The 23,037-nt window shown below is 32.4% G+C and overlaps 1 protein-coding gene across 2 annotated transcripts; it reads right to left on the bottom strand.

Moving 5' to 3' along the window:
• Positions 1–108: 108 nt before the first annotated feature.
• On the bottom strand, positions 109–5,147 carry LOC115995060 (VAN3-binding protein-like). Of its 2 annotated transcripts, none has more exons than XM_031119475.1 (7): positions 4,693–5,147; positions 3,877–4,002; positions 2,116–2,539; positions 1,776–2,000; positions 1,351–1,400; positions 1,060–1,117; positions 109–906 (listed from the first exon to the last, which is right to left on the bottom strand). In XM_031119475.1, exons 1-7 carry the CDS (start codon positions 5,017–5,019, stop codon positions 692–694), a joined length of 1,425 nt encoding a protein of 474 aa, XP_030975335.1. In that variant the 5' UTR covers positions 5,020–5,147; the 3' UTR covers positions 109–691. The 2 variants fall into 2 exon arrangements, with proteins under 2 accessions (XP_030975335.1, XP_030975336.1); XM_031119476.1 differs by having other exon boundaries at positions 3,877–3,999; positions 4,693–5,137.
• Positions 5,148–23,037: the final 17,890 nt, after the last annotated feature.

Here is a 23,037-nt window from a genome sequence, read left to right on the forward strand (position 1 = left end):
GTACTGTTAGTACCATTGGGCTTACCTATGTCCACTATTATATCCCACTTATGACAATATGGGTGTCAATCTACTTTTTCAGTAATAAAATATTATCAAAGACCTTGGTTCACTTAATCCAAATCAAAATTATTATATAAAGTGGAAGATTACAGAACAAGACAATCTTTGGTTCCACCACATCAGAAACCTTAAAAGTCATAAACTATGCTCCCAAAACGATCAAGGGACAAAAGCCAAACTCACATAATAATAAAATAAAGCATACACATAGAATCGGACCTTGTCCTCATCTTCTACTAAATATTATGCTTTACTTAAAACGGGATTCGTTCCTTCTCTTTTTGACTGCCCCAGTCCAAGATACTCCTTTTTCTTTCATCAAACAGTGAAACAACAAGGACTTGAATCACATGGTGTTTGTTACTTTGATAATCACTTTACTTTTCCATTCAGAAACAAAAAGAAAAGCTCAAAATACATATTCCCCCCATGATTAAAGTGATCCCATTTGGATAATAACTTATCTTTTAATTTTCTTCTTTTTACAATAGGAACACAAAAATCCAGCCCCCACCATATTTTAAAATATCTATTATGTTCATAGGGCCGTAAAATCCTAGTCCCCACTTTGCCATCTGCCAAAATTTCACCCCCTCCCTAATGTAAACAAACAAACACATTTCAAAGTTCAAACTCTATGCCTGCTATTCTTCTCTGCAGCAATTGTGAGCAGCCTTGACACACCTTGAGTCCATATATCATACTCTTTCTGGTTCTTGCACTCAAATTCTACGACTCCACGCATAACGGTCTTCAATCCAAAGTAACGGCGGTGCTCACCACCTTCCAGCAAGTGGCGGCCAGGCCATGCTGGCATATCTTTAATTACCTCCAACACCTGATCTGTAAAATTCAAAAGAGATCGAATTAAAGATTAACCCTTTTGATCTTTTTCCCACTTTAATGCCATTTGCTTTCACAAATCCCCAAATGGAAGAAGACCCACCTCCAATTCTGTTCAAACTTATTAGAGAAAAGACAAAAGCAATTACTTACTCTTTTTCTTTTTTGTGATGGTCCCAGCAACGTGCCTGCTCTTCATCTTCAACATAACCTGCACAAAAAGAAGCTCAAAGATTAAAAGATTCCAAAGAAGCAAAAAAAGAAAGAGAAAGTAGATCCATTTATTTCATCATGCTCAGTTTTTCCTAACTTTCCCTCCCAACCTTTTTATCTATCAGGTTCACACTCCTAATAAAAGTCTAATTGATTCCCAAATTATTAAGTGATTAGAATTTCTAAAGGAAAATCAGACAGTGCTTTAGGCTTTAGCATAGAAAGACTAACCTGGTTCAGTCTGTTGATGTAAACAGAGACTACTTTCCAATGAAGATCACCTGCGTTTATCAAAACAATGGTACAATCAAACTCTCTTCCTTGTAAGCTGTGTCTATACTAACAACAAATCTAAATTTGGACAAATAAACATAAATTTCAGGACACATAATTGCTTACTGTTTCTCCATAATTGACTCCTTACATTACGTAACATTCACAATTTTTTCCAAACAATTAATAAATACATCACTTTCTGCTTCCAATTAAAAGCAATACCGGAAACATTAATTTTCATATAAACAAACTGCACACTAAATTGATGTCGCACCAATTACAGTCATTATCACATTAGTTTAAAAGGTTTTGATGGTAAAATTGCTAGCACCTTTAGCAATATACCTTTGAAATATGACAGGAAAGTACCAGGAAATTACCTTTGCGGGTGCGCTTGAGGATCTCACAGCCTCTCGCAAGTAATTCTCTACTGCATATGCCCAGGAAATTCTCTTCAGGAACAAGCTCACCACTGTAACTACTGTTGGAATTACCGTTGCTACCGTTATTAGGAACTCCCATTCCTTTCTCTACTGGTATAACTGCAGCTATATTCCAAACTTCCTTCAATGCCCTTGCCTTCAATGTGGCAGCCCCACGTAAAGCTGCAATTCATTTCACAAATCCCAGGGACAATTTCGTCATTAAGAATTTAATTTATTAATTTTACATTCTATAAATGCCCATTTAAGCCAATTAGAAATTACATTAAACATATACCTGTGGCTGCTGCGGCAGTTAATGTCATAATATCCCCCGCTGACCTGACATTAACGGCGGAGCCTACAACCGATGCAAGGTGCTCACGCTCGGCCCCCATGGCCTCAGCAGCCTCGACACACTGGGCAGCAACTAACGTGGCAGCAGATGCCACCGCCATGTCAGTCTTTGCCATTACCTCGTCTTTCCCAGCCCCAGACGTGGCAGCAGTGGCAGCAGCAATAGCGGCGACAGCAGCCGCCACCCCAGCAACCGAAACGGCAGCATGGAGCTGGGCATTCTGGGCCCTGGTCTCTTCTTTCTTCTTCTCCCTCCTGTCCTTCAGCCACCTCCCCACCGTCTTGCCGCCACCAGCGGCAGGGGTGGGGCCGCCTGTTGTGGCGGCACGGAATTGGGTGTTATGCTGGTTGCTTGAGCGGCCATACTGCAAAGAAAAATAAATGCGTGTGGGGTCACACTCACATCAATTGATGCTAAATTGAGGGTGTAATGTCATATGTGTAACATTATTATGTTATTAGGTGCGTATGTATATGCACCACATAATAAATTTTAATGGGTGTGACTAATAAATACAAGTCCTAATAGCAATAATAACAATATAAGAAACAAGAAATAATAGTAGTGTAATTTCATATGTGTAACATTATTATTTTATTAGGTGCGTATGTATATGCACCACATGATAAATTTTAATGGGTGTAACTAATAAATACAAGTCCTAACAGCAATAATAACAATATAAGAAATAAGAAATACTAGTTAGATTTTGGGCATAGCTGAATTACTAAATGGGTGCGGTTGTACTAAGCGCGCACCCACCTGGTGTATTGAGGGGTCCATGAGACATTACTGCACCCTTGCACCCCAAGTGGGACGAGAACTAAGGGCTATGGTATCAAGGTGTGTTTGTTACAGAGCCTCCAAAAGGACAGGATTTTGGTGACAAGCACCATATACTCAACAGTAAAAAAGCCACTAACCAAGGGGGACCAAGAAACAGAGTTAGGCAATCCAGTGACTAAACACAAGCCGTGCACACCAAGCAATTATTTCAGTGGCATCTCTGTAAAACCCACGGTAGATTTGTGCCAATTGTGAATAATTTAAGTTACAAGTACCAACATACTCTGCGACCTATATACACTTTTGCTTATTCCAAGGCCAAATTTATGAATTTTGGTCATTATTAAAGGCAGCACAAAGCAGATTAAAAACAAAGTTTTTAATTGGTCTCTAAAATTTAAACTAATAAGAGATTTTAGTACAATTTAAGGTTATCTGTTTAAGTTTTTTAGAGACAAACAATCTGTTTAAGTTATTTAATCACGATTGGCTAAATTAATTAAAGACTGAAAACAATCGATTTAACTTGATGGGTCAAAATCGAAAGTGAACAATTAATTAAGCAAGAGTGTGTTTTGGAGAACCAAAAAAAAAAAAAAAAAAAACGTAAATTCTATAAACTAGCATTGAAGAAAGTGAAAACAACCAGCCTTAGTCACACTGTCCATGTGTTAATAAAGGGCGTTGGTTACAGAGAAAGCCTGAAAGATGTTTGCTCTATGAGTAGTCAGTACTGTCAAAATTAAACCCAGTATTCGTGCTTTGTACCCAAAAAGAGCAAAACGTGTACAGACTCAGGATAATAGGTCTCTATGTGTTTGTAACTTTTTTTGTGTAACATTCCGGTGACCATGAAAAATGGTCGTCGGCAAAAAAGAAAGAGAGAGAGAGAGAGAGAGAGAGAGAGAAAGAAACCTTAACATCGTCGATTTCAGATGGAGAGACGGGTGGGCTGTCGGTTAAGGAGCCACAGCTCTGAGTTCCATTGAGAGGTCCACTACTGTGTGATAGTCTACCTGAGGTTCGTGGAGATACCTCCTGCTGCAAACACACAAAAATCATGAAACCCACGTGTTAGTACCTTGGTATTGTAGAATTAATATGATTTTTTTAGAGAAATTGAAAAGGGAAATCATTTTGTGGTTTTTTTGGCATGTGGGTGTGAATTAATTAGATAGCCAAATTGAGGGTCACAAAATTTTCATGTGAGATTTTGTAGAGTAGGTGTAGACACAAATCCTTAACATTAACGGTTTAAGGAATACTCCGAGGATGTTGAAAATGTTAACAAGACAAAAAACCTTGACAAAAATTTTCAAAACAGTTCAAGGGAAAAACAATACTAAAAATTCGAAATAGAAGGCCAACCTGAAAAGCCATGAATTGAAGTTCCATGTATCATAAAATTTGAATGAAAAAAAAAGAAAAAGAAAGGAAAAACTCAGTTGGAGAACTAAAGAGTAAAGAGCCAAAACCCAGAAACAAACACAAGAAAAACAACAAAAAGAGAAAATGAAAGAAGCAAAGCAGTCAAATTAAGAGCAAATGCCAAAGTGGGATAATCATAAAACCCCCCTTTTAAAAGTGAAAGAGAACAAAAACAAAAAGAGAAAAGCTTCAATAAATAAACCCCATAAAACAAAAAACAAAAAATCACCACAATCTGTCCACACACACACACAAAGAATCTGATTTAGTCCCCTGCTTGTGACAATTACAACACTCACTCACCGACTGTGACATGATCCTCTCCATGACCATCTGAGAGGTCTCAGACGAAGCAAACGAAAAAGGGTTCCCAGAAACCGTAGCAGCCTCCTCTAACTCACCAGCCAAGTCCTCCATTATAGCTCCACTACCATTCACATTAACAACACCACTAGAGGTCTTAGTGAGTACCATTTGTGGTGGTGGTGCCAGAGCCTTAGAGACCTCCAGAGCTGAAACACTCCATGACCTTGACAGAAACTCCATGGGCTCACGTGGGGTCTCCGGTGGCCGGTACAGACCCGTATGGACTGGGTCGGGTCTCCAAGACTCGGGTATGGCCTTGTCCATGAGAGCAGAGGCTCTGTTTTTTGTGTGACTAATAGTAGCGTTATGTTAATAAAGAGAGTGAGAGTTTAGTGCTTTTATTTATAAGATGAAGTTGAGGGTGGTCTCTTTATAGAGGATGTGTGTGTGTGTGTGTGTGTGTATCATCTCACATTCTCTCAGAGTGTTTTATGTGTGAGACAAAAAGCGGCGGAAATGTCAGTCTAATTAAAGGTCTTTACGGTTTTACTAATGGACAAACCATTTCAAAGGAATTCCTCACACAAAGTACATTACAGTCGACTATAGTTCATAGCATTGTCATTCAAAAAATAGTAATTCATAAGATTGTGTTTATTTATATATAATTAAAATGATATCTTTCAATTACATAACTTGTTTAATACTAATACAAGTTCTATGAATCATTTAATAATCATGGTATTAGTAAACCAATAGAGTTATAAAAAACATAGTCTAGGACTTTTTGGTTAAGGATTATTTGTCTAAGTTACACTTTTAACCCTTAAAATCTCTCTCTCTCTCTCTCTCAACGGTTTTTAGCAATAGAAAGAAGAATCATTTTAAAAATATAATCAAACTTTGTGTACTAAAATGATAATTTTAAGGCTTAAGAAATTAAAATAAAAACAACTTCAAACTTTTAAGAGTCAAAATTATAATTTAATTATTTTCTTTTTTGGGGCTTACGATAAGTGAAGAATGGCAATTTAAACTTCTTTTTCTTTCCTGTGTGTGACACATTGATACTTAAGAGCGAGAAAATTTGAACAATAAATGTTTTAGTTAAAAATATCAAAAAGTGTCACCTAATTAAACTACAAGACTCTTGAACATTTAAACTCAAGTTTTGAGAATTGGACAATACCACTGAAAAGGCTCTTGATGGTTAGGATTAGGATATTGAGTATGTTTTGAGCTTAACTTTTTTGAATAAATGCAATTGGATTTGAAAGCTATGGCATTCATATTATGACTCATGTCTTTTTAGGAGGATTTGAATTTATATTCCTTATTCAATAACAAAATAGTACTTTATTAAACTAATTTGAAAAAAATGAAGAATTTTTGAATTTTTATAAAAAAGTTTGGAGACAAATCTTTCCAAAGGGGGGAAAACTTGGTGGTTTAATAAATAATAACTATAAAATTACTAAATACTAATAAATGAAAAATGAAAAATATAGGTAAAAAGTGGAGTTGGAAAATAAATGTTTTAGTGACACGGCTCTGTCTCGTTGTTTGTGATTATTAGTCGCCTCGTACCAAATTAGTAAGGAGGGGGAGTTACCAAACACGTGTGAGGGTCAGTGCGTTTGTTAAATGTAGGAGTTTATGAATTATACTTGAGGTTTGATTAGAGGGGATAATGTGGGGGAGGCTGTGAGTGTCACTTTTCATGTTGTGGTTGGTGTGGCGTGGTCTACAAATTAAGGACCTGTCTGAAGAAGTGTCATTTTTATTTGGGTCTCAGAAAGCAATTGATTTTCTGTAGCAGCAAAAGAGGGGAAGAATCTAACCCAAAATTATTTTAAAGCAATTTTCGATCTGATTTTATCTGAAATTAATGGGAATATATATGATTATATATCATGCTTTTTTTACAAATACAATGACATTAATGGGGGCAAAGCAAAAATAAGTGCTAGCATATTCATTTTGTTACACACTTGCACATCACTTCTGATCTAACAAAACCCATTAATGGAGCAAAGCAAGCATAAGTGCTAGCATATTCATTTTGTTGCACATCACTTCTGGTCTAACAAATCCCATTTGTTTAAATTCTCTCCTCCTTTTTCTTTCTTACTTTCACCTGTCGGAGGAGAGAAACCTCCTAAAGATAAAATTGGTACATGCACAAACAAGCTATTAGCCTATAATGAGAAGTGTAGAGGATCTTTTATGATGTCATTGTTAGAATCTTTTTCTGATTTGACGAGGCTGTCTTGAAGTTCACCAATCCCCACCAGAAAGATATGCACTCTTTTGTTCTAAATTCTAATTACTCTGTCGTTTTTCTGAGTTCTAATTTCTCATTAGCTTGATTTGTTGGAGTCTAGACCAACTCCACCAGTTGGTCTTCACACTTCAGTCTAATTTCTAGACTACTCCTTTTTTTTTTCATTTCTTTTTTTTCCAAGGTTGTCCACCAATTAACCCCAACTCATATGACTTCTGCCTTGGCTATAATCAATGCTGCAGTTCTTACTTTCTATCTCATTAATAATTTATTACACTACTTTAAAAGAAGAGATCATCTATATAAAATTATGTGACTTATTTAAATAATAATCCTAAGTAAATTTATAATTTCTCACGTAATAGTTGAAAAAAAATAGTTTATACAAGTTTGGAACTAAACTGTCTATATATATATATATATATATATATATCACCACCCCGCCTCCCTTTTTGCTTCTTTTGTTATTGTTTTTTCTAGAATTTAAATTAAAAATCTGAGTCCCAAGGCAACATGATGAGATGTACCTTTTTTTCTTTTTATTGGTTGAATCATCATGTAATGCACTTAAAAGTATCTTAATGAACTTGACAATAAAATCATTTATTACTATTATGTTCCTTCTAGAATTTAAATACAAAATTTAAGTTTAATTCAACTCAACATCAAGCAATGTAAGTAAAGCACAGTAATGAACTTCAATAATATAATCATTAATCATTTAATCATCACATTTAAGTTTACATTTAGATTTAGTTGATGACATGAGCCATCAAACTTTCACATCACATCAACTAATGTAATTGGAATGAGGCAACTTTGATACACCATTGAAACATGGTATTTAGCAACAAACAAAAACAAAAATAAAAATTTAATGGAACATACTACCATTAGTATGTTCCATTAAATGGCTCCTCCTCGTAGTGGGTAATGTTCATGGTTCAAACCTCGAATCATTGCTTAGAACACAAAAAATAAAAGATTTTTCCTACTTGTAAGGTTGAAGTCGATGTGATGATTTCCAATGAAGTCAAATTGAAATTATTTTACGAGAGGCTTACTGAATAACTACCATATTTGATATTTGTACACCACCGGACATTGAGAAACCTGGGTTCTTGATGATAACCACTCAATAGTAGAAGAAACACGAGTTAGGCTGTGGATCTCCAATTGAAAATTATCAATTCGAGAACTCAAGTACATGTTCATAAAAACTTCTGAGTCATAAGTCATAACCAAATTTAAAACATCTATTTTACTTTTCCATAAATTTTCTTTTTTCAAATTATAAAATCGCCTTTAATAATTAACCTCATAACAATTTATATTGTCATGAGTGATGAGTGAAATAGGTGTTGCAATCTCTTGATAATACTAGTACAAATGTGTGCTTCAAAATAAATCCAAACTGGTTAAAAATTGATTTCACGTTTATATTTTTCATCCTTTTTTTTTTTTGTTTTTTTTAAACTTTTTAGTTTCGTGTATTTCCTTTTATTTTCACATGCATTATAATACTTTGAATTTGTATGCTGATATAGATTACAAAGTTGTTGTGTGAGTGTATACTTGGTCCCATTTTAAACCTATATTAGGTCAATGTGAGTCAAATAAATAATTACAAAGATTTTTAATTACTTTTAGTATTTTTTTAATTGGTTAGAAATATTTATAAATAAATACATCACCCTTCCTCCCCGTGGCTCAAACTAAGCCTTCCATTCTACATGCACTAAGGTACCATCCAGCCAACTTCACCCAATTCTTACTTTTTACTCTATGTTTGGTTTGAAGGAAAAGAATGGATGGGAGGAGAAAAATGTTGGGCTTTGTGGAACCTAATTTTGTTTGATCCGGTTTGACAACCTGACCCGACCCGAATAATATTGCGTAGTTTTTAATGGGAGATTTACTGAGGCTTAGTCCATGGAGCGGAGGCTTGGGCCGATAAGCCCAAGTCGGAGCGCTCATGGACAAGCCTCTGGGGGTCCAAGGGCAACGCCCCCAGGAAAAATTTTTTGGGCCCATTTCATATATATAGACCGCCTTTTGTAATTAGGGTGACATATAGAGTCGGTGGCCGTGTTTTATATATTGAGAGAAAATTGTAACCGCAATATTGTGTTGTATTCTTCTCTGATAATAGTGAAATCACTACAACTCCATGGACGTAGGCAAATTGCCGAATCACGTAAATATTGTCTTGTGCGTGTGATTGTTCTTTTTCTTTGGTATATGTTTTCTCTATTTTTTTTTTGTTTCTCACAGGTTGGGAATTTCGGTTTAAATTCCCTACAAAAAAGAATAAGAGGGAAGGAAAAAATGTGGGCCCAAGTAATAGGTTTTTCATCAAATTTAGCTTTTTCTTCTTTTTTTCCCTCTCATGCTATCAAAACAACCACAATGACTTAATTGATCTTCCTTTTCCTCCTCTTCCCCTCAAGCCAAACATAGTGATGTCTTTTAGAGTATTTCAGTATTGGGCATTTTACTCATGCCGTGACAAACATACTTTTTCTTTAGTAAAGGAAAGGGTGACAAACAAAGTATACTATAGTATTTTTCGGATTAATTTTGAATGAAGTTGAATGTATTAAATTGGAAGAGTCATTTCACAAGTCCAATATTCCACTCCCATTACCTCTTTAGGTCAACCAGTACATCCATCCATAATGACATTGCTAGGGTACGTCCGTGGTCGAATCCCTTCAAAACCAGCCTTAAAATAAAGTTCAATAAAAATTCCTCCCACTCGCACTTGGAAGCCTTATTACAAAGGACAAAGAGGGGAAGAGACAAGGGAGATGGGAATTTTCATGATTCCCATCCAAAAAAGAATCTTAAAGATCGACAAATCAACCCCTTGTAGTAGTAATAATAATAATAATAATAATAAAAAATTACTTTATAATATTTTTATAAATTATTGTTGTGGTTAACTTCTTACTGATTTTTATCTACACCCACTAATAACATTACTTTTTTATTTACTAATAATCGATCACTTACTACATCAACAGTTTGTAAAAAATTTTGTATCTCTACCATTTAAAAAAAAAAAAAAAAAAATAAATCAAAAATAAAGTATAAAAAAGTAAAATAATTAAAGAAAAAAAAATGAAAAAATGAATGAAAATTGAAACAGGAAAGCTGGCATTTGGACCCTACAAGGGTCCGGAGCAAAGTGGATTTATTTGGAAAATTAAATGAAATGGGCCATCTATAAGGTATGGTCAGGAAGAACCTGCGAATGAGGTTAGCCAATAGCCATGAATGAATTGTGAATATAAATTATTGGGAGACAATTTACACAATGCCGTGTACGCCGGCTAATTTCTATATCTAACAAAAGCTTGATTTTTAGTTTAGAATTGCATGCATTGCCAAATGAATAACAATGGATAATTATCCCATCAAAAAAAAAAAAAAAAAAAGGATAATTACGAATTGGGTACATGCATGTATCACTCTGACTCGGTCAAATAGTCATTGGGATTTGTAAAATACAAAAAAAAAAAAAAGTTTCTAGACTTGAGTACTGTACTACCATCCCTCGACTCATCGTTTTGTTTTGATTGGAGGATCTTTTTTCCCCTATAATTAATTAATACTATGAGTGGTTGGTCCTCTTGTTCGAACCTTCGTAAGAATCAAAAGAAAGATTTCGTTGCACAATTTGGGTGGGAGATGATTACTTTGCATAATTTTATGTTGGTATAAATTAACAATTCTTCTCTAATAAAAAAACAATTTTATTTGGGGTTATAGACAAAAGAAAGATTTTAGGGGTTATTGCCTTGTAATCTAAAACATCTTATTTAGATTCCAACATTTTAATTAGCAAATTAATTATGACTTACGCCCAAAGTAACAATATAGGTATAAGACATTCAATTAATCTACCATAGATAAATCGCCACAATCCACAAATAGTAATATTGCAATAAAAAGCAAATTAGATTTCATGACAAAGTGATAAGCTTTTCAAAAACTTTAAAAAATAAAATAAAATTTTAAATTTGGGATTTTAGCAATGATATGTCACATTGTCACTTAATAACTTTTTATTAGACGTGTATTTTAACAAATTCTTTGTTAAATCATATTTTCTCCTATTTTTAATATAAAATAAAGATAAATTGCTTCAATATTTTTAGCGCTTAAAAAAAATATACAAAATAAAAGTTTATAAATTAAATAATAAATTATATTTAGGGTTTGTTTGGATACTACTTATTACTGAAAACTGAAAAACTGTAGTAAAATCATTTTTAAATGTGTGAATAGTACCGTGAGATCCATTTTTAAAGAAAATTTTGTTGAGAAAGAGGTTTGTGAGTCTCATGAATAGAACACGAGACCCAGGTTTGGACGCAAACGCTAGACACGCTTGCTATCCAAACGCACACTTAATTATAAAATTTGGTGTACATGTCAAGAAGAACAATAACGTGCAAGCTATCAGTGAAATTTTAAAATATTAATAAAATAAATAGTTTTTGAGTGATGTAATATTAATAAATTCTGTCTCTTTCTTTCTCTCTCTCTCACTCATATAGATGTGTACATATATATTAGAAACAGATGTGTATATAATTGTTATAGAGAAATAGATTTTCTGAATAGATATAAATGGACCAACATATAGCATTGGTATGCAAGATGAATAGCTCTCATACACGGTTTGCAAAAAGAGGTAGGTCATGTGTCAAATAGGATTGGCCGCTAATTTGAACCAAACAAATCAGCCAGCCATGAACAACATTATTGAATTTGAAACATTACTCTCAAAACTTGGTCCCCGCTAGCAATTACTACTAAAAATCAATAGCACACGCGCAGGCACACACAAATATATATATATGTATATATATATATATATATATATATATATCTTTTTTCTTTTTATATGTGAAAAATCAATAGCACTTGAAACATGGAAATGGCTGTATCTCTCATTATTAATGAGAAATGAATTTGTTTTCAAAAAATATATATATATATATATATATATGAGAAATGAATTTCCAATCGGTAGCAACAACAACAGAAGTGGTCACAGTACTCCTATACTATCAACTTAATTAAACTAGGCCCTATCACCTAATAGTTCAAAATTTGAACTTCGTCTAGATCCATGAATGATATTTATTGGAACACCAGCAATCCATTACGTCAAACACTGAGTCGTGTGGTATAGAATACTTCTTGTCCTACCAAATAGTCGAGCTCAGTATTTTCCGTGTGAGAGCAATGAACTTGTAACTTATGAATCTTATCACTAACAATAACATGTGTTTTTGGCCCATTTATGATGACAAAAGAGGCAGAGGATAACGAATTGTGTTACTTGTGGTTTAAATCCTTTCATTGACCTTTTTTTTTTTTTTTTAATCAAATTTATCATTGAGTTAAAATTACTATTTTTTTTGTTAGACAAATTGCAGAAATTTTATTCATAATAAAAAATAATTACAAGTATAGGGAATAAAAGAGAAATATATCACAGTATAACATTGGGAGAGATCTAGGGCTCATTTGATACATGTATTTAAACACATATTTTTAGTTTTTAAACAACATTATATGTATTTTTACATACTTTTTCATTTACACATATTTCCAAAAAATACAAACATTATTAGAACAACATTATCAAACGGGCCCTTAAACTCTCAATGACAAACGCACAACTCATAATTGTTCAAAATTTTGAGGAGAGACATCTATACAATATTAGGCAAATATTTCAACCCTAAGAGGCATTTTAGGGCAGCCTAGCTATCATAACTAATGTTAGTTACGTTTGATGGACACAATTTCTAAGTTTGCATACTATTACATAGATTAAAAGTTAAAGTCAATCCGTCTAATGATACAAAAAATTTCATAATTTTTTTTCACAATCATTAAATTGATATTTGTGTAATTGGTATTAATAATGCGTCCATGATATTATTTCAATCACTATTTGACACATCAAAATTTGTATAAAAGTTTTTAAAAAAATCAATTTTCTTGCCCCTGATAAATTTAAAATACTCATTTTGATTTTAGGACTTAAATTTGGAATGATATTTTGGGTCTATTTGGATACCGTTTATTACTGAAAACTGAAAACACTGTAGCAAAATAATTTTTAAATGTGTGAATAGTGCCGTGGGACCCAATTTTAAAGAAAAATTTGTTGAATTTTGTACTTGCGGATCACATAAACAGTGCACGGGACCCAGCTAAAAAAACGCAAATGCGCAAAATGCCACTCCTGTTGCTATCCAAACTCACACTTAATGGATTTAATTTACTTCTTCTCTTCTTCAAGATTACTTGGAAAAAAAAAAAACAAAAAAAAACAAAAAACAAAAAACAAAAACAAAAACATAAACACAACATTACACATTCAATAGTGTTAGGTTCTAAATGTTTAGAACAATTGGCAAATCGTGAACACAAACTTGTCTAGATATAGATCTTAGAGTCTATAAGTATTATTAGACAATGTTCAAGGTGATTCAAGTCAAGATTCAAGAACATACAAGCTGCAGGAAGAAGATTTCATAATCTGCCTGGTTCAATCGATCGAAAGTCGTATCTGTAAAATTTTAATTAAGCCCAAACAGCAGTTCAAACTCATTAAAGATTAGGGTTTCAAATCTACTTCTCCCAGTATATAAAGGAAACCCTAAGCACGTTTTTATAGGGCTTTTAAGAGTGAGAAGAATGTGCCTCTTTTGTATTTAGGATTTTGTACCTAAAAAGCTCTCTCATATTTTCTACCGGTGTTATTACTTGAAAAATTTCAAGATCTGGTGTTGTAGAAGTTGTTGCCTTCTCTAGTCATCAAATGTGCTGATAATCTAAACCTTCAATGGTGGTCTTAGAGTCACAAACAGGAGAGTTTGTGTTACTAAACCTTTGAGTAGGATTTCAAAATCACAAATGTGGGTGTTTGTGTTTTGCAAAGGCCAAAGAAAGAAGTAGTTCGTGCACTCAGAGCTATCATGGGTTCGTGGTAGTAAGTTTTCTACTCGAGATAGCAATAGGATGTTAGTGGTCTAAGTCGCTATTGTGTAAACTTCAATTCTTTCATAGTGGATTTGCTTTTTACCTTGAGGATAGTTAGGTTAAATCCTCCCCAGGTTTTTTACCGGTTTGGTTTTCTTGGGTTATCATATCGTTGTATTTTTTATATTTTTTGCTGCTTTACATGATATGATATATTTGTATTAATCTAGATATAATTAATTTGACTAAGTAATCACTTGGCTAATTAATTAGGTTAATCTGATTATGTTTTAAAGGGTCTAAAAACAAACAAATAGTATGGGAAATGTTAGTGATGGACTATAGCTGTAGAATCACGATTTCTAATCATAACAATATATAGAAGAAATCTTAATTACTTCTTACATGGGATTAATTTAATGAAAACAGATTAGACAATAATTTAAAAAGTTTCTCTCCCTAAGATGATCATTAGAAGAAAAGAAGAAAGAAATTGATACTTTGTTGAAAAATTGGTCATTGTTTGTGGAAAACAGTACAAATTGTCAGTACCAGCTACTGCTCTTTTTAGTGGAATAAATTGGACCCACAGTAGCCGAATCTCCAATTCCATGATCACATTCCTTTGTTTTTATTCCGTCAGAGTGCGCTTTGGTAAACCATGCAATTGACTAAATTTCGATACAGGTTGAATGACAATAAAAATAAATTTTATATTCAATTTGTGTAAAAAAAAGTGTGACATTGGTGGAAATATGTATGTAAAAATGATCAAATTTGGATTAAAAAATTGTGGAAGGATGAATGTGAATCAACCAAAATTTAAAAGCTCAGTTTTGAAGAAGATGCACGTTTGAAATATTAGAATTAGCTATTTAGTTCTTTTTTTGATAATCTATTTAGCTGTGGAAGGATGAATGTGAATCAATCAAAATTTAAAAGCTCAGTTTTGAAGAAGATGCACATTTGAAATATTAGAATTAGCTATTTATTTCTTTTTTTGATAATCTATTTAGCTATTTAGTTCTAGTTCTTAAAGTTGGCATGAATTTCTTTTTTATCTTTGAACTTTAAAAATTTATTTTTTTTGTCCTAAAATCGTGTAAGGAACCTTTTACAATAGTTTAGAGATAATAAAAGAGACAAAAAGAATTTTCCACTAGTTTATGGATGAAACAAATTTGTTTAACACTTTAAGAATATAAAATGAAACATTTCGATAGATTTTAGACAAAATGAAACTTTAAAATTTTAGGAATAAATAAAGTAACAGTTATGCATTAGGGACGAAAATAAAATTTTATATTTTTTTATGAAATATATATAATCTAATTTTGAACTAATTTTCTAATCATATGGTTTTACAATATTAAAAATTTATTTTTGTCCATAATTATAAGCTAGAATACATTGTTATCCATAACTGACTAATATAGCAACATTATTTTGACTGTTAAAATTACTTTTTGTTTAGGTCAATCACCGTATTCAAACTAAAAAGTTAGGAAAAAATTTTATCTCACAAACCCTATTATCGCATGCCAATATCATCTTATAGTAGGACGAATTCGAAGAAAGTAACATTGATTAAGGGAACAATATTTTTTTAAATTGTTAACATAAGTTATGATTAGTTTATTATCACTTTCAATTTCATCTATTATTGATTTCATTTTTATTTTACTAAAATCATATTATGAATTGTGAAAAATATTAAGTTTTAAACTTAATTAGTGGTATGAATGCTGGTGTGGCCATGTAGGTGTATGCATGACCGCAATACAAAACCGAAAAAAAAAAAAAAATGCTACATTGGATGAAGCTAAAGCCAAGTGATTGTAGTTAGAGTAACTATAAAATGAGTGTGGCTTACTTTCATTACTTTTTAAACTAGAATCTCCTTTTATTTTATTGAGAGATTGCCATGTCATCCACCAACTAAATAAAATGTGAAGATTAAAACCCACTACCACTTACCATTGTATATTTAAAACAAAATGACATATTCAGTTAAAAAAGTACTGGAGATAAACCAAATCCTTATAAAATACTTTTGAAAACCATTCTTCACTTTTACATAATTGTCAATCTCACTAATTAAATTCATAATAAACGACCTAATTCATATAAGACGAGGGAGTTCGCGTTTATAATTATTTATTCAATAATTTTACTTGTGTTACACTGTTTCTCCCGCAACACAGCACAAAAGCTTCCCGACAAATACATAGAGGTGCTGGCAAACTCAGCAAGCCAGGTCCTTCCTTTTTGATCTCTCAATGATACTGATTCTATTATATATGTAAGTGTCATTTCTAGCAGTGTGTTTCTTGTGTTTTTGACATTTTGTTGCAGTGTTTAGAGGCAAAGAGCTTCTCTCTGCTTCTATATGCGCGTGGAGGCGTGCCTGGCTACGTCATCATCTCTGCCCTCTTTTTAGTTTCATCTTTCATGCATTATGCATATCATGTCTCTCTCTCAGACCAAAAGCTTCAAAACACTACAGCCTTTTTACTTTTTATAATTTTAATTGTTACATGAATAGCACCAATGTGTTAATCTTCGGTATTCCATTAAGCTTTCTTGTGACTTATTTCCTATTATTGACTTGCTGTTCTGCCTATGACTTTAATGTGGTCAAGAAACAGAGGCAATAAGGCATATTTACTACGGTCAAATATGTGGGGCTGTGTGGCAGTGGTACTCTTTGAATCACTGGAGAATGTTTGTACTTATGTTTATCAAAATGCCAACACTTTGTACGTTATAAACAATTTAAAATCTACAGATTCAAACAAGTTTATGGAGCTTTGTGTAAGCCAAATCATCATAAAATGTACAGGTACTGGGAGATGCATGTTAAAATACTTCGTATAATATGAATGTGAATCCAAGGAGCTAGCACAACGATCCATATATTCTTTAATTCTTATCAATCAAAGAATTTGCACCGGTGGTTCAAAATTTTATGGAAAAAGTATATTCCTAAAACGCAAATTCAAGGCGTGTCAAGTCACAGGTGTCTTTGTCAAAAAAAAAGTCACAAGTGTCAACTTTTATTTCACTTTTCCAAGGAAAATATTTCTTCTTTTCAAATTGCATGTGAGTATATTATTTCAAATAAAATCCATTTAGCACTTGTGACTTGATTAAACAAAAAAAGATTTTGGGAGTGAAGGTTTTCGGATTGAATGATCTGCAGTGAAGGTTTGGATATAACCTCAAAAGTTGAGTATATTTATTATTAAAATAGTTTGAGAATGTTGACTATTACCATTTCACTAGCTAGACCTAGACAAGAACATTAAAGTACTGTTACTGACACAAATTGAACCCTCCCTTATGTGATTAAAGCAAGCTCAAGCAATAACACAAGAATAAAATTGGCTTATGGTTATTTTTTTCAAGATGATCTCAATGTGAAAAAAAACTGAGGACTTGTGTGCTAAAAGCCTCCATTGGAGGTTTTTTATTTTATTTTTGGTAGGAACTTCATTGGAGGTTAGTGATTAGCATGAAGTTTATTTTAATTGCAAGTGGATTATGGTGACAGTGTTTATTAGAGGTTATATCTAGGGTAATAATTGTATATAAAAATTCTCTCACATCCTGGGAATGTATGATTATTTTTCCTTCTACAAAGTAACAAACATAATTAAATGAGGATGAGGACCAATGATCAATAGAATCATCGTCCAGAGGAAATGCCCTAATGGCCATCTCAGATAGGAGGAGGGACTGTTGTTACAGCATTTGCCTAACCATGAAGAAATATAAAATCGTCTTAGCGAGGATAGGTCTTGATTCTTGAATTTGAATCCTTATAATGTCGGTTCAATTCAAGAATTATTGCTTTGTTCCCTACTCTCTAATAGTAAAACTAATGGATCCTGGGTGAGGGTGAGGGTCAGAACATTTGTATCAATGCTTGTATAATATAACAAGTATTACGTTTTAGTCAACCAAGTACAGAATTCACCCATCAGGTTATGCAAAATTTTGTAAAAATATATTATTGTTATAGTAACCGTGCAAATTGATACTATTTATTTTACATTGTTTTTTATATATCATGAGAATAAAGGAAGAGAGTGAATGATAATTGTTGTGTGTGAAAAAAGAAAAACAATTAAAAAAGTTAATATTTGTAAAATAGATAATCTATATAGTATGAAGTGTTTTAAAAAATGAGTATGTAAATTAGAACAAATAAGTTATTATACAAAAATAAATAAGAATACTTGATGTGGATACTTTGAGAGTGAAGGTAAGGTGAAATTATGATTCAAATTTCAAACCATGGGGTATCTACATATCTCCAAACTGATCTCATACCCATGGACATGGTCACACGAATACATTTGCTTACCATTTTACGTATAGAATGCGATTGAGAAGCCCACAAAATGATATAAAAAGCTAATATTTTTTTGTTTGGGGGGGGGGGGGGGGGAAGGAGTTTATTTTGGCAGACCGTACGTAATACGTATACCTAAAAAGTTTTTATATATTTGTTTACTATAACTTTCGAACAATACTTTCAACTAATAGAAGTACACGTAATTTACCATGATCATGCATTGATTATATGAAAAACGTGGACACCATTTTGTATAAAAATTCAAAATTCAAAATTCAGGTTTTTATTTTTATTTTTTAAATAAAAGAGTTGTTCTTAAATAAATAAAACTTGAAGGATTGAAGCACGTTAGACATCTGGAGTAGGTGAGATGTAAATGCATTGGTCTCATCTCCCATAGTTAATTCTGAACTCTCCGTTAAATCAATCAAATGCTTCTTCATTCATCTTGTCTATCAAAGTACTACAGGCTGCTGCGGGGGTTGTAGCTATAGCTAGCTAGGTTTGCTTAGGTTAGCAGTGAGATTAGACAAGCAGAGAATCCAAAGGGCGGGGGGTACTTCCTTCTTACACAACTTGCCCAGAGATAGTAAGGCTGTGTTGTAAGGGTCATACTAGAGTTTAGTGTTCGGTGATATTGTATTGATGATGACATTTATTTATTTTTAAACACTTATTATCATTTAATCGGACTGAATACATTGTACTTAAATTAAGTCCGTGTTGTAGTTACACTTTCTAGCCCCAAGAATTATTAAAAATGATGTTTCATGATTGGGGGATTTTTGGTGTTTTATTATCATCTACCCTTATAAAATTAAGCCGCACGAATCTGAATTCACTAATTAAACAGATTCTTATATATATATATATATAAAAAGGAAGAGAATAGAGAAGACAAGGGTTAGAGAGTGATTAAAGCGGGTGGGGTGTGAGTTGGTAGGACAGGAGGATCTCATTTCATCATTAGAACTCAGATACTACGTGTGCCCCTGGGCTACCTATCAACCTATTTCGATTCAACACTAAAATTAACACGCCCATCTACTTCTAGTGATGACTATACTCTGAGTGAGGTCTAATCTTGCCCTTCCAACTTCAACCCTTCCCATCCTTGATTTTCGGAAATTTGGATCTATATGAATACAATTATTATTCATGTTATTACCCAAAAAAAACAAAATTATTATTCATGTAAAATGTAGAAATTAATAAGATCAATAATAAAGAAAAATAATAAATAAATAAAAGGTTCATTTTAATTATATTTTAGCTTTTACATCTTCCATGAAGTGATCACAATCATGATTTTTGTCCATAAAATTAAAGTTAGTTCCATATTTATTTTTTATGTCTGAAAATTTTATGTTAGAATTTCATAGAATAATTAAGCAATTCATATTTGATAGAAATTTATTGATACTTTAGGGCCTGTTGGATAAGATATTTTTAATTATATTGTTTATATTTTTTAAAAATAAATGTGGGTGATAATACATGTGTGAAAATAAGTCCACAAGTACATGTGTTAAACAATGGTAAATAGACATGTAATATTTAGGTGATTTTAAGAATGTGAGAAATTTTAAAGAAGTGCTATGTCCATAATATTTTCATAATAAATCATAAGTCATTAGTCGTTATTGTTTCTAATTTGAACTTACCATTGGAATTGTTTTTCTATCCCATCAATAACAACTCGTAATAACCTGTCACGTAAGATTTGTTATGAAAATATTGTGGACATTGTATTTCTCTAAATTTTATTATATAGACTTTACAAATTGATATATCACTAATTACTAAGAAATAAATTAAACATTTATTTATTAGATGATTGAACTTCATCAATCACATATATTGCTATATCATTTTAGCATTTTCTTAATAATATATGGTGACATGGCTTAATACACACCATTTATTTGATAATTAATGGCTACAAATTTAAATGTTAGGGCTAATATGAAAATGAAATTAAGCATAAAGGTCTAAAGAAAATAATTATAAACATATAGGTCACAGCCTATTGATGCGCATATTTTACAATTTATTTCATGCATATAGGTATAACATAAGATAAAGTGTGTAACAAAAAAAAAAGCTAAAGAATCAAGATGGGCATGATGAAATGGGACGCAACTATAGATGTGTGAGCAAGCGGGCACGCAAGGAAGGAAATAGAGGATTAAATAGAAAGATCAAACCCTCTACCAACTTCAAAAGTCTTGAGGTGACACAGGAGCCGTTGAATTTGCTTCACAGAATAATGAATATTATGTTATTTTGGCATGGATGACATGGTATATATCCTAACTATAAAAGATGTTGAAACCAACTTCCACTGATCCACTTTTTCATAACATCGGCATCCTTAATTTCAACTTTCATTTCAATGGAATCTTTGATTATCACCACCATCACCATGTAAATATTATTTAGTCAAACAACCTTTCCTTCATATATTCCTTATGAGAGACCAAAAATGACCATGATATGACAATTCAATTGCCAACCAAATTTCATGATTAATTGATATATATAATCCAGCTTTTAGTCATGAGTAATTAATTATCCTTACGAAAACTTTGCCTTTTTGGGTTTGATATTTCATTGGTTTCTTTGCATATTCTTCGGCAGATACGGACTCCATCCTCAAGAAATTTAATGGTACATACGTGTATCAGACATAGGTTTATTCATGCTTTTATAGTGATGAATCAGAGTGAATTCGGGAAAAAGACAAGGAATAATCCATTAGTATATACTATGATTACCCTTATCTAAGTTATTAAATGAGATTCCTTGTAGTTAGTGGGTAAGAGTCCCACCAAATATAGATTATAGACCATGCAACTGCGATTTACAAAAAAAAAAAAAAATAGGAGTTGAGCCAATATACAATCAAGGTTTTCAATGATACTAACTGTTAAATAATACCCAAGCTATTCCATCAATCTTGTAATCATGGTATTGCTAACATAAATAAGATTTGAGTTTCTTTTGATAATCGAACACACGAGGTGCACTGTGGGCCTCACTCCCCTAAACAAGGCAACATCTTATTAGCCAATTCTCCATGGGCAAGATACAGTCTAAGGGCACCCCATGATTTCGTATTAGGTGAGAGACAAAATCAATAGCATTAGACCTCTCACTCTTATTAAAAAAAAAAAAAAAGGGGGCAGAAAGATAGACCTCTAGCTCCAATTTCCAAAGACCATGGATGCTGGATCTGTGTTCCATTATCTAATTCGACACAAATAGACTCAAATTGTACTTCATGCTCTACAGTCTACATAGAGAAAAGGATAAAAAAAATTTCAATCTTATAGGCCTAAAGTTAATAAATTGATGTGATGTATGTGATGGTGGGATATGTTTGATTTTTTTTTTTTTAATAATTGGTGACTTTATAATTTCATTTATTCAATTTATAGCATCTAATAGTTTCTAAAAAAAAAAAATTATAGTATCTTATAAGTTATAAATTAAAAAAAAGAAAAAGTTGGGAGGTTAATTTATACTTTTTAAAATGATAAATTTTAGGTTTAATTTATTAAGTCATTGTCAACATTTTTGTACCTTAACTAATTAATTTTTTTTTTTTTTTGCTATTTTAAACGTAAACATTTGAAGTTAAATTTCTCACCAAATTATTAAAATATTAAAAAAAATTAAGTTCTTAAATTATAGAGTTAAAAGCATTATTAAAAAAAAAAATACAAGATTGTAAAAAGAAAAAGAAAAGAAAGGTGGTAGCCAGTTCTTAACCTTGGGGGTCCTCCTATTGCAAAAAGAAGCATATGACAAGTTTCTAGGGGACGTAACTTGGTCCATTGTGGAAATATGAAACAAGAAAGGAAAGCTTTTGAGGAGGAGAAACGAGATTCGAGAAATGCAAAAGCAAATAGGCAAATATGAGATAAAGCTAGCAATAATTCACACACAATTCAAAGAAAATGAGAGTACAGTACTTCTAATAGTGTACTAATATTAGTGGACCATGACATAATAAGAGCGGTAGGGTTTTTTTTATTAAAAAAATTATCAATCAAATGTTATCTATCTATGAAGGGTCTATGACCGTTGGCCACAAGAATACAACATAATGGTCTTTAGGCCCTACTATTATGGGCCGTACGCCGCCGATTGTGAAAGAGTAAGGGTATAGATTTTATATTAATTAGATGGGACAGCATAGGTTTAGCAAGTGAATGTGAATATACAGACTAGAACTTTGCAGCTTGGGCACTAACTTTTCAAGAGGTTTTGATGAGGGACTGATTGGAGGACTTTTTGAGTGATTGACAGACTGCATGGCCAGTATTGATATTTGAAAGACATTTGGTTTCATTTCACAACAGAGGGCACTATAAGTCCTATAGTTAATAGGGGCTGAGAAATAGGCAAAAATTCATCAATTGGGTTGGTTGTCCATCGATTCTAAGAATTAAATTTGGGTTTATTTTGTGTTTTTCGATCATTTATTGGTGGAGGCCACGAGTCACGAGTTGCACAAGAAGAATTATTGCTGTCATTAATTGCTCGTCCTTTAAGCTGGTACCTTCAATCGGATTGAGCAGTTGTATAATTTGAATATCTACGTTATGAATATCTACGTTAAAAGGAGGAAAAAATTTACGATGATATCAGGGCAATGATTTTTTTTTTTTTTGAGAAGAAG

Source organism: Quercus lobata, chromosome 6 (assembly GCF_001633185.2).
Source record: "Quercus lobata isolate SW786 chromosome 6, ValleyOak3.0 Primary Assembly, whole genome shotgun sequence".
NCBI classification, from domain to species: domain Eukaryota; kingdom Viridiplantae; phylum Streptophyta; class Magnoliopsida; order Fagales; family Fagaceae; genus Quercus; species Quercus lobata.